The following is a 12,432-nucleotide window of genomic DNA, read 5'->3' on the forward strand; positions in this document are numbered from 1 at the left end:
GCTAGGGATACCCTAGCAGGAAAGTCCATACCTGCCAACCCCCAGAGTACAAAAATCTGGAGACATCTAGAAATCTAAATGAATTGTAAGGATATCATATAATTCTAAGGCAATGTATGAATACGCTCTGAAAATCAGACCAGGAGATTGAAGAAAAACCTGGAGACTCCCAGGAAAATCTGGAGAGTTGGCAGGTATGAGAGTCAAAGACATTCAGTTTACAAACAAAATTATTACAGGGTTATCCCAAGGGGGAGGGGGAGGGGAGGGGTATGCAGGATTTCATGTGTCAGGGATGATAAAAGGATTTTTTTGGGGGAGGGGGGGGTAGAAACTTTTGATTCCGGGATTTTTGGGGAGTTGGATAATTGGCAAGTATTGTATTTGGGTGAAAAGATTTGGGTAGACAGGCATTGTGGGGGGAAAGAAACAATCTAAAAATTCATTAACTATGTAGTTCTGTGGATAAAGTACAAACAGATGTGTTTTGGTGTTGTTTTTAACATATAATTCTTTCTTTCTGAAAATTTAAGGGTCAGAAATTTGGCATGGGATTTTTTGGGGGTTAATTTTTGGTCCAGGGATTTTTTTTGGTCTAGACTTTTGCCCCAATTTAATCATACCTGTCACTTGAAATCCCGAGTACCCCTAGGAACGTTACACCACCACCCTGGGATAACTTTATGTGCTTCAGGTAACTGTACACAGCTTACCAGCATTGAACACAACATTCACAGGGTCGGAAAACCATTAAAAAGTTGTCCTGGGTAGGCAAGTTGTCCCTAGTAGAGAATTTAGAAGGCAGCACTGGGCTGAAATAACTTCTCTTCCTTATGGGGAAACATAAAAAGTTATAATTTTAATTTACTGACTTGGGTTTTAATGGAAAATGTTCTCCTCATAAGGGTTAACCGTTGCAATTAATGCACTTATCATTGGCTTTCCCCCCAGGCCCAAACAAAAACCTAAATCCCTGGGGTATGGGGCATATTTCACACACCAATTTCTCCTACCCGGGGGCTAAGACGAAGAAAAAACACCTTTATTTACAATAAAAACAGACAATTTTGTCTATTTTTTCACTCTCTTGGCACTCAGTTTTAGCGGACTGTGACTGATTCACTGTTTATAGTTTTACTGTTGCGGTACTTCTGACAGAAGCGACTGTAGTGTTCAATGTCTGGATTGATTGATTCGATCTCGATCTAAATCTTGGCAACCATGTTTTGCCTCTTACAGTGCAAACAAATGTTCTTCCAGTCCTAAAGCAATGCAGTGAATGTTTCTTTATTTATGTTCCACCCTGTACTGTATAGGTGGTTTTCACTGTCACGCCGCGAAAAAATAAATCCAAAACTATTGGGTAAAAAAAAATCATAAATATTACAGGTTGTAGAAAGCTACTATATAAACTTCTTGTCCAAGTCTCAGGTCTGTACGTTATTCTGTAGTTGAGTCATCCATCAAAATGTTTCACGCAAATTTAGAGAGCACAGTATGGAAACACCATGCTGGAGTGCAACTGCTTGGACTCCAACATAGCGGCCGGAAATCAATGAAAACATCGGGAATTAAATTCTGCTACAAAAAGCGGTCAGATCACCCTCATGAACAAGTAATCATTCAAATGACCACTTCTCGCAAAACCGCAACCATTCCGATTGTTAAAAATTGCAAGATGAAACATTTTTTAAAGAGAACGCGAGAGCCTCTCTGGCGGCCATCTTGAATCTTGTGTGGCGTGACACTCCAAAATTCAAAATGCTCTATGTTAAAGATAGCAAATGCCATCGAGCTAAAAGCTTTGACAAGATATATATTAAGGACGTCTAATAGCCAGTGAAGGATAAAAACTCAGGGGTCTTGCGATTCTGGATTTTAGAATTTTGACGAGTCACCAATAATAGAGCATCATCATTGCCTCTTCACTTATTCCAAGTTTTCTCATTGCTAAAGATTTTTTTAACGTCCCAAGCTTTGAACAACAGCATCTTTGTAAAGAAAACTGCTATGGTGCTATGGGGGGAGGAGGATTGCATAAAGAGAGTATTTAAAAAAATCTTCTAAAGAGAAAGTGCCTAGCTAGCATCTGTGAGATGTTTACATCATAGTTTTAGAAAAGTCATTTGGCATATTTCAGACATCTGATCAGTTTCTCAAAATAGGACAAGATTGACTGACTGCAATGAAGTAAACAAGTCCAAAAGAAAATGTTATTTAAAAGCAAAAGTTGATAGTGATACAACAGCCTGTGTATATAATTAGTACCAGTAATTACTTTAAGTTTGTTGTCTTCATGTATTTCTCTGTAGGTTATCCTTTGACTTTTCCAAGATGCCCAATAGTGAGAAGAACTACAACTGTACTCAATGTGACAAGTCGTTTAACAGATCTTCAGGTTTAAAAAGGCATCAGCAGATACACAGTGGAATAAGGCCCTACAAGTGTTCTCATTGTGATAGGTGCTTTAGACATTCTTCAACTTTGAAAAATCACCTGAGAATACATAGTGGTGAGACACCCTATAAATGTGGCAGTTGTAACAAGCGTTTTAAGCAGCTCTCAAGTTATCATAGACACCTGGTAACACATAATGACGAGAAGCCCTATCACTGTACTCAATGTGATAAGTCTTTTAACCGCTTATCAAGTTTGAACAGGCATTTCACAATACACAGTGGAGTGAAGCTTTACAAGTGTTGTCACTGTGACAAGCGCTTTAACCACTCCTATGTTATGAAAGCCCATCTGAGGATTCACAGTGGCGAGAAACCTTTCAGATGTAACCATTGTAACAAGCAATTTAACCAGCCATCATCCCTGAATAGACACCTGAAGATACACAAGAGAGAGAAGCCCTTTTTTTGTACTCAGTGTAGCAGGACTTTTGAACATTCAAAAACTTTCCAAATGCACCTGATTGAAGCACAGTGGTGAGAAAATGGTGTTCAAATGTGATCACTGTGACAAGCATTTTAAGCAAGCCTCAGCTTGGCGACGACACTGCAAGGCACATGGTGGAGAGAAGCCTTTCAAATGTATTCATTGTGACAAGTGTTTTAACCGTGCATCAAACTTGCAAACACATGTGAGGTTACACACTGGGGAGAAGCCGTACAAATGTGACCACTGTAGTAAGTGCTTTAATCAGTTATCAAATTTGAGAACACACGTGCGGAAAATGCATGTAGCAGAGAAGAGCAAATCAGCTGAGATAGAAGTAGTCATTGACACAAGAATTCCTTTTTCTAATGAAATTAAAATATAACCAACACACCTGTAGATAACTAATGCTTCGATCTGAAATGAAAAGAATCTGATGTTTTGAGTGTCAGAGTGGTATAAGCCCAGGGCTTATAACTGGGATTTCATAGTATTGATTTACAAAATACAAAATCAGAATCATGTTAGCACTAAACCAAGAACATTATTCTCGGTTACCGTAATTCTCTTTATAGTATGTTCTCACTGGTTATTTTTCCGGTTGCTCATATGATTTAGTAATAATAAAGGTGAAACTGCTGCACTTTTCTGAATAAATAATTATCTGGAAAAAAGCCTCTCAAATAGGTGAGCTTTAATACACTGTCAATACTTGTGTGAAACATTCTTCATTATTTTAGAATATTCTGGCTCTTCATGCAACAAACCAACGTGGGGTTAGCTCACAATTTGCACATGGCATTTTCTTCATTCTTTCCTGAACTGTCTTTTTGCATTGCATAAGATTTTGTTGGAACAAAAAATGGCTTCAGGAAAATGGTTACACATAAGTGGTACAATGAAGTCACAACACCCATTTTGTGTAGTTCACGAAGTATTCACAAAGTTCCTGATGATTGTTATTGTGTAGTTCCATGAGATATTCATATCTCCCCCATTAGAAGGGATTTTTTATAACAACCCCCCACCCCTCTGAAAATTCCAAATATACTTCATGAATACATTTATTTAAATTTGTTGTTCTTTGAGAACCCCCCACCCCCCAGGAATTTCCAATCCCTTCTGTGAGGGGGGGGGGAGGGGGATGGACATTTTCTGGAACTACACAATGTATGGGAACAAGGGAACAGCTGATAACCTTAACCAGGGCCTAATGTAATGAATGACTTTTTTAATGTGCTGATGGTATGCTAAGGTGGCCAAGACTTCTGAAGATTAATACTTCTTAAATTACAGGACAAGAAGTATTGTAACTGTATCGTAAGCAACGTTTTTTTTTCTTTTTGTGTGGAAAAATAAAAGACTTCTAAAGAAAACAGTGAATAATGAATTATCGAAAGTTTGGGTAGTAATGGGATGTGGAGAGGGGGATTTCTTCTGGCGGATTTCGTAAATCAGCTTTGTACAAGGCTTTTTTTTTTTCGGGCGGGGGTAACCTATCAACTGAGGTCTATTCCTTAAAAACCCGCAATTATTGGGGTTTTATTGAAATGTTTGCTACTATTCTCCTAAGTATCACACAAGTCATTCCCAGAAGCATAAGAATATTTTTTTGAAGAGGTAAACTTTGACAACAATGTGAAATATATTTTATTGCTCATTGTTCAGTTGACATGTTCTATTTTAGTGACCTAATATTGACTGAAAACATAATAGACTATGTTTTCAGTGCAGTGGTTTCCTGATGATGGAAATTATTGTAATTGTCATAGAAAACACCGATGGCAGAACCCATAAAAAAATTTAAAAGGAAAAGATAATAAGATACCCCTGAAAGCAAGGAGAAACTTGGAATTCTGTAAAAGATCAATATTTTAAAGATTGAAAAATGCCAAACAGTGAAAACTGCTGGAAAATTACTAAGTACAAATTTCTGTACATATTTTCAGGATTTTAGTGACTAAAATGAAATTTGCCAAGGAAATGATGCAACTTACATAACAAAGGATTTTTTAAAAATTCCTCTTAGTTTCATGGAGTGTCATTTCCTATAATAGAGAGTGGGCATTTTTGGGCCACATACAGCAACTGGAAGTGAAACATTATTGTCTTTGGTGCTCATTATTGACTTTTTGTTCATAAATTCAAGTTGCTAAAATAAAGGCTTTCTATCTTATTTTTGAAGATAAAAGTTTGCCAAAAAACTTAAAAATTCACCTTCTGGTTGCCATCTGTGGACTTAAGCTCTCTAATAAGTTAATTTTAATTCCCAAAAGGGAAATAAGCCAAAGCAATATATGTGGTTCTTAAGAACCTTAATCTGTTTCTGACTAGTATTTGTAATTTTCTATACGGTGCTTTTGAACTTCAGGGTTCAGTACTGTTGTTCATTCCAGGGTTAAAAGGTAGCTAAGATTTCAATTTCTGTTAGAAAGGTTTTCACCGCTAAAATAGGCCTTATGGATGATAACATCACCTTCTTAAAATTTACCACCAAGCCTTGTGTATGTGAATTACTCTCGACCATCTGCCACATTCCTGCAGTTTTCATGTGCATATTATTTTCATCTTTCCTGCTGTGGGAATTCGTTCAGGATAAAATTACAATTTTGCACTTTGAAAGCAGGGCTTGGTGGTGAAACTTCTTAGCCAGTCTGACATTCATGTACATAAAGGCCAGCCTGAATTTTTGACATCCCTCTCTGGTTGCCTGCTTCCGAGTCCCTTCCCTGAAGCATGTGACCAAAGGGGTATGTCTGAAATTCAGGCTACATACATTTGAAATACTAAGTCCAAAGTGTCGTCCAAAGTTAAAGAGTTGGACAAAAAAGGCGAGAGAAATGATAACTTAAAAAAATTGGAAAAGCTGAGCAAGCCTAGCGTGTTCTCTCGCAGGCCACACCCTGCTTGCTTTGCTTGGCAATTTTTTTACCAGTTCACAAGCTAGAGGGGAGAGGGGCCAATAATCACTTTGTTACCATCCCCCACCCCACCCCCTTTGAGTGTCTCTAGATCTGCCACGCTCAGTACTTAAGAAACTTAACAATCACATGATTAATGTGTTGACAGAATTTTTTGTATCCTTTTCTAGTCAAATGAAGGTAGTCAAACATGTCCTCATGGCTAATTAAGCCATCACTCCTGACAAAGCCTGGGTCGGAGTCCAGAAAAATAGAGTTAGGAATGGTCTCAATGGCCTCCTTCAGGGTGTGGTTTACTTGAAAGTGTTTCTCGCGAAGAGGGTTGGGCTGTTTTCCTCTAGGAAGCAAACTCTGTCAACAAAAATAATTTATTTAAAATCAGTTTAATGTGAGATGTTTGTAAGTCAACATTTATGTTAAATAAGTGTTACTGTCGTGGGCCGGTTAGCAGCTCTCGCAAGGTCCGATGTGAATGGGCTGGCTCACCACCCTTTGAAAAAACATCAGAAAAAATAACAGGAACAATCCCCCTTAATTAGCCTCCAAAATCAATAGCAACTGTTTGAACACTAGAGGACCAGTAGAATTACAAGCTTACGAGAGCTGTTACACTACTGACTGCCCAAGGTCTCCCAATTTTGTGTTGTTTGTACTGTGGCATTACCCTAATTCAGTTCTGAAATCTGCTGTGAAGAATCATAGCCAATCTGAAGCTCAATCTGAGACCAAATGACAAAACATACTCAAAAGGAGATCTAACTAAACTGAGATCAAAAGAACAACTGTTACAGCAATTTGTTGACCAGGTTGCAAAACATGCCCAATAATAGTAAATAATAAAGATGGTAAATTTTAAGCTCAGTAATAAATAATGAAGATGAAGATCAACATGACACAAGCATGGGACAAAGAAAAAATCTGAGTCCCCGACGGGAATCGAACCCATGGCAGTATCTGGGAGGCCATGGGTTCGATTCCTGCCGGGGACTCAGATTTTTCTTTGCCCCATGCTTGTGTCATGTTGAATACTTCATCTTCATTATGCCCAATAAGAGTTTCGGAGATTTGTTGGATCTTGGTTAGCCCAACTTGTCGAGACCAAACAACAATATACCCTATTTCAGAGAAAAGCCAAATATTTCAGACTAAAACAACTCTGAAAGTGTACCCTTTGACACAGCAAATACTTACATGCCAATATCCCATCCCCACCCTCCCCTCCCGAGGAAAATCACCCAAGGCTACAGACCTCTCAAGTCTCACGTTTTGTCGTGAGACTCACGGTTTTCACTTCAATTTTATATGAAAAAAAAAATCCCGGTAAACAGAGTACAAGTCATTTGATAGCGCCTGGTTTTAGGACTCTTTTAGTTATTTTTGTCCGTCAGTTGATCAATCTCCCGGTTTTACTGAAATCTCCAGATTTTTTGACCTCAATCTCCAGATTTCCAGTGCTTTGAGGTTGAGAGGTCTGAGGCTACACAAGATTCACTTAATTGTCCCAGAGCAAAGAGCAGTCTTACCAGTACAATGACTTTAGCAGATGGCAGTTTGCTTGTTATGCTCCAAACAATTGTTTCAATTCCTTCTACAACTTGTTCAGCAGAACTGTGATAATTGTTTGTTCCAACCAACAATACTACAACCTAAAAAATATGGAACAAAACGTAGCTGATCAATCCACTACAATCACCACTTTCTAACATAAAACTTATCAGAGATAATATGAATCTAATGCCAACTTAAGGTCATTGCCCCAAAATAGAACCGAACATAGATTTTCAACCAATAGTGATTTATTCCTTGGATAGTGTTATCCACCCTTTCAACAACTGGGCCCTGGTGGTGTTCATTCCTCCTCAAAAACCATTCCACATTTTTTTTAAATTCTTCAACCTCGTTCCCAGGGTCTCTCTCTGGGGAGAGGTTGAAAATTCTTTTGATCTGGATAGAGAACCCACTTTGAGTGACATGGCTTTACTCTCTAATTAAACATGGCGTTTCTTCGTGGACTCTTCTCTTACCTTAGGATTTACTCCATCCAGTTCACCATTTTCTATTCTCCACAAAACATGCTCTGTGCAATCACCTCCAATTCCAAAATTAAGAGAATTCAATGGTGCAAAATAAGTATCCCAAGCCTGAAATAACATAAGATAATTTAAACTAACAACTTCAGTTTCTGTGGCACAAGGCAACTTGAGGCCTAGGAGCATTAATACCACTCCCTCAAGATAGAATGCTAACAAGATTTTGGCAGGATTAAAGCCCCTCCCTTTTTATTTATATGTAGGCTGCCCTAAAAATTGCCAGAAACCATAAAATTTTATAACACTGACTGAAAAGAGGCACTGTGGAGGTGGAAGCCATGATGGTCTAATGCTTAGCTATAGTGTGCTGGACTCTCGATTGAGTGATCAAGGTTCAAGCGTGCTCATAGTGCCTCTCTCCCCCAGGGGCAGATATAGGGGGAGGGTGCAGGGGATGCACCCCCCCCCCCACTGAGATGACCTGCAGCTTTCTAATACAAGAGGGTAGAAAGGGTTTATACGTGACACGTGAAAAGGGCAAAAATTTGTCCGTGACGCGTGAAAATAGGGTAAAATTATACCGTGACGCGTGAAAATAGCTAGAAAAAATACGGGATCGTGAATCTCGTTTCAAGTAAACGACGCGTGAATTAAGTCGTGAAACGGGATCACGACACCCCCTTTGCTACCCTGATACAACTGGTATTCTGCAAAAAAAATTGGTTATGTCATTCTTAAGTGCTGCGCCCCCTCCTATGAAAAAAACATGGATCTGCCCCTCCCCTCCCAGGTGTGTTATAAATGGGTACCGGTAAACTTATGCTGCAGTAAACCTTTGATGGACTCACATCCCATCTAGGGGGAGTAGAAATACTCAGAAACCGGGATGAGCTCTGCCAACATATTCAGAGATTCCAACCCTCCCGATTTGATCGGGAGTCTCCCGATTTGATGCGTTGCCTCCCGCTCTCCCGATTATATCAGATTCTCCCGATTTATCATGAAGAAAAAAGAAAAAATTCATTTTTAGTACTTTTTGCGATCTGAGTGTAGCAAAAGTAAAGAAAAGTACCAAAATGTTTGTGAAAAGAATAAAGACTTTATAGAATAACTCAGAAATGATGTCAAAATGCGGAAATGGCACGAGAGAACCTAAATTGCAAATTTCCTGGGAACTGCTCCAGACCCCCCTAGAGGCGCACACCTCAGCGCTAAAAATACTCCATTTTCCTCAAAAAGGGTTGGAATCTCTGCATATTGCCACTTTGGCCAACACAGACTTGTAATCTAAGTTACCTAAAAACAAACAGATGGCCTCAACTAAGGCACAAAGGAAGACCTCTCAATCCAGGACCAAGTAGTAAATGTTATATAATGTGTAGGTGCTAATAAATAATCAGGCATGTATAGGTATAGAGCGGTTTTCACTTGAGTGTCGAAAGTATATTGCGTTAATGCTTTGGCTTTGCATTACTACGCTTAGTGATCGGCTTAAAAATCTCGCGCCACTTTCTCAGCCAAGTAAAACCAAAACCAATCGTGACTCGCTCGCGTACGTTTTCCCGCGCTACATGAATTTGCTTCGAATTTTGATTGGTTCACTGGATTGTCTGTGTCCTTTGTGATTGGCCAGAGTAATTACTTATTTGGTTTTGGTTTTACGACACTCAATTGAAAACTGCTCTAGCAGATGTTTGTTACCACTAACGTACCTCATTTTCCTTCATATTCCGTATGAGTGAGTCACCAATAAATAAAACATCACATGGAGAAACTTTGCCATCATGTAAAAATCTCTCATGCTGAAAATATGATAAAAAGTATAAACTATTGTAAGTACCACAGACCACATGCACGCCCAGGTAAATTTTCCCATGTACAAATCTTTTATAGAATAAGAAAAACCACCAGGTGACAAAGTTAACACCCATTAAATTCTGAGAATCATCAACAATATACCAAACATATTTACAGACAAATTGTGTTGTTCCAGAAAATATCCATACCCCTCCCACGGTAGGTTTAAATTTTTGGTTGGAATTCCCCCACCCTTCTGGAAATTCCAGCAAGCCCCATACTAACCTTAAAAAATTTTGGCTTTTGAGACACCCCCCCCCCCCCTCAGAATTTCCATTGACCTTCCGTGGGGTGGGTATGGATAGTTCCTGGAACTGCACATTTGCAAAAATTGAGTAGGATGAGAGTTCCTAGGAACTAGTCCCCAGTCCTTATATCTTACCTGGCTCATCCATCTCCTGTCCCCATGAACATCTTTTACAGGTGTCGGCACTGTCGCAGGATTAGTCATGTTGTAATAATTCAGGAAGATGAATTTTTACACAAAATTGCTGCAGTGAAGGAGAAGAAATATTTTAATAGTGTTACAATTACAATAATATAGTGTGAGGAGGTCTAATTCAGAGAGTAATTGGGCAAGTGAGTTCAAAAATACAGAAAGTCAAGCACATTTGCAAGACAGATTTGAAATAGTTTTGACCAAATTGGGACCAATTCTTCTTAAGGTCTTTGCCCCATTTGTTCCTTCCACAGGGGAAGGGGGACAGTGACCAAGACAGACTGTCCACGCCCTCCATTTTCGTGTTTTTCGATCAGTGAGCGCCCGGAGAGAACGGCGAGAGAACTGGACGCCAGCGCAAAGGGACAGATTTTGTAAAGGGTCGCTTTCGCCCCATTTGTTCCTCCCACAGGGGACGGGGGCGCTTGGGGGTGCTTCTTTGCTTTGGAATATCTAGAGGCTGTGGACGTCAAGACAATCAAGGTATTCCTGTACTAGTTGTACTTCCAAAACCCAGTGTACAAGTGAATGTAGAGTTTCTTTCCATATAAAATAGAAGGTACAACAGATTACTTTAAAATGAAAACAGCAAATACAGGGCTGTACCTAGTGGGGGGGGGGGGGGGGGGGGGCAGTTCCCCCTGCCAGGAAAACTACACAACTAAGAAAACTAAAGAAAAAAAGAAAAACTAAACTAAAAAAACTCCAGTTGCCCCCGCCAGGAAAACTTGCCCCCGCAGACAAAAAATTCCTAGGTACGGCCCTGAAATAACAATGTGTTAATATTCTTATTTTGTACAAAATTACACAAACTTTAAATAGGGGGAAGGATATTTAAATTTCTGGGATCACAATTTCCAAAAAAATTTTTTTCCTGAAATCATCTTATCACATGATATGTGTTGCCATGGAATTAATTCCTGCTTTTCGGAGATGTGAGCAGGTGGACTTAAACACACACAAAAGGATAATTATAAAAGGGCACTTAATTATTTTTTAATGCCTGCTTGCTTAAAAACGGTCTGCACAAATTATAATCGTGCCAAAAATATCCTTCCAAAAAAATCTTTAGGCACACATGGCAAGTCAGTTAAGACCCCCTCATAAAAAGATACAAATTTATTTGTCCGCGAAAATTTCACTAATGAAATCAATTAAACACAAGCTAGCTTTTGTTATATTTATATCTCCAAAAGATTAGCATATTGGCCCGTTCGCTGTATTTTGTTGTGCTTTCGAACTAAATCCAGAAAATAAGTTTTAGTTTACCTTGTTAAATTTTCATCTACCACAAAAAGACGAATCGCATCGATAACGATACCGCCAGCTGAGTTTCAAAGCAAAATAAAACACACAGGCTTTAAAGACTTGCCCCCGTCTTTCCAAAATAAATGAAAAAGCTGTTGTTTTGACTGTCCCGCTTTGCATATTGTTCATATAATAAAACCTGGAGCTCCGAAAAAATTCGAAACGTTCCAAGCATTTTCTGTCACGCGAACGAAGCGTACAATGATATGCTTGAGAAGAAACATATTTCACTCGATCGATTGGTTTTAGGGTCAATTATTTTTACCTACCAAAGCAGATTACTTTGCATACAAAGCAGACTGGTTAAACCATCGATACGCTTAAATACAAAACAGAAATCTAGGATAAAAACAATTCTTTAGAACTAAAACGTTGCTTGTGAAAATACGAAGTTTGTGATAATTGACTGTCGATGGGTAAATTTTTAGCCAGATGTTTATAAAATAAACGCATTTATCCCGGCCAGCATTTCAAATCGAAAACTCCCCATATCGGCCCTAATTTTAAAGATGTAAAATTAAACGATTCGAAACAGAGAAGGTCGAAGAAAAACTTCTAACAGATTATTTTGCACGAAAGAACAAAATCTTTCGAGTTATTATAAATTGCGACCTGATTGCGACTTACCGGTAATCCAAAGTTACATTTCTTTCTTTCTTTAGGAGGCTAAAATTTGGACCACATTAATATTTATAGCATGATAAACAGTTAAACAATTCTCCACCTCACCAGATAACAAACATGTTTGAAACTCTATACGGAAATTCGCAAAATGAATGAATACATTTTGCGCCCTGCGGGAATGACGAGGGATTAACAGCTGGCACGACATCACGTGATGTTTTTAACAACATCAAAACTTCCGGTGTATTCTTATTTCCGGTCAGATCGTGCTGCTTCCATCACTTCCGGTCCAGGGAGAAAAGTAAGGGGGCGTAAAACGTCTGGTTTGCAACTATTACTTTGCTATCACACAAAAAATAATATTCAGCTA

General features: G+C 38.8%; 1 protein-coding gene and 1 pseudogene across 1 annotated transcript; one reads left to right on the forward strand and one right to left on the reverse strand.

Moving 5' to 3' along the window:
- The first annotated feature begins 2,315 nt into the window (after nucleotides 1–2,315).
- LOC144664423 (uncharacterized) lies at nucleotides 2,316–4,363 on the forward strand (annotated as a pseudogene).
- Nucleotides 4,364–4,527: 164 nt separating this feature from the next.
- LOC144664437 (platelet-activating factor acetylhydrolase IB subunit alpha1-like) lies at nucleotides 4,528–12,253 on the reverse strand. The gene is made up of 6 exons (XM_078525554.1): nucleotides 12,066–12,253; nucleotides 10,074–10,182; nucleotides 9,547–9,636; nucleotides 7,829–7,945; nucleotides 7,328–7,450; nucleotides 4,528–6,155 (listed from the first exon to the last, which is right to left on the reverse strand). Exons 2-6 carry the CDS (start codon nucleotides 10,140–10,142, stop codon nucleotides 5,907–5,909), a joined length of 648 nt encoding a protein of 215 aa, XP_078381680.1. The 5' UTR covers nucleotides 10,143–10,182; nucleotides 12,066–12,253; the 3' UTR covers nucleotides 4,528–5,906.
- Between the last annotated feature and the right edge of the window lie 179 nt (nucleotides 12,254–12,432).

Source organism: Oculina patagonica, chromosome 8, assembly GCF_052425735.1.
Source record: "Oculina patagonica isolate OP01 chromosome 8, crgOcupat, whole genome shotgun sequence".
NCBI lineage: Eukaryota > Metazoa > Cnidaria > Anthozoa > Scleractinia > Oculinidae > Oculina > Oculina patagonica.

Bases quoted from the DNA above. Each gene is read 5' to 3' on its own strand.
- LOC144664437 (XM_078525554.1), bottom strand. From the start codon at position 10,142: ATGACTAATCCTGCGACAGTGCCGACACCTGTAAAAGATGTTCATGGG. The intron at 7,451-7,828 runs GTAAGAGAAGAG...CATATTTTTTAG, and splicing joins TGGATGGAGTAAATCCTAAG to GTTGTAGTATTGTTGGTTGG. The intron at 6,156-7,327 runs GTAAGACTGCTC...TTTTGTTGACAG, and splicing joins CTGCTAAAGTCATTGTACTG to AGTTTGCTTCCTAGAGGAAA.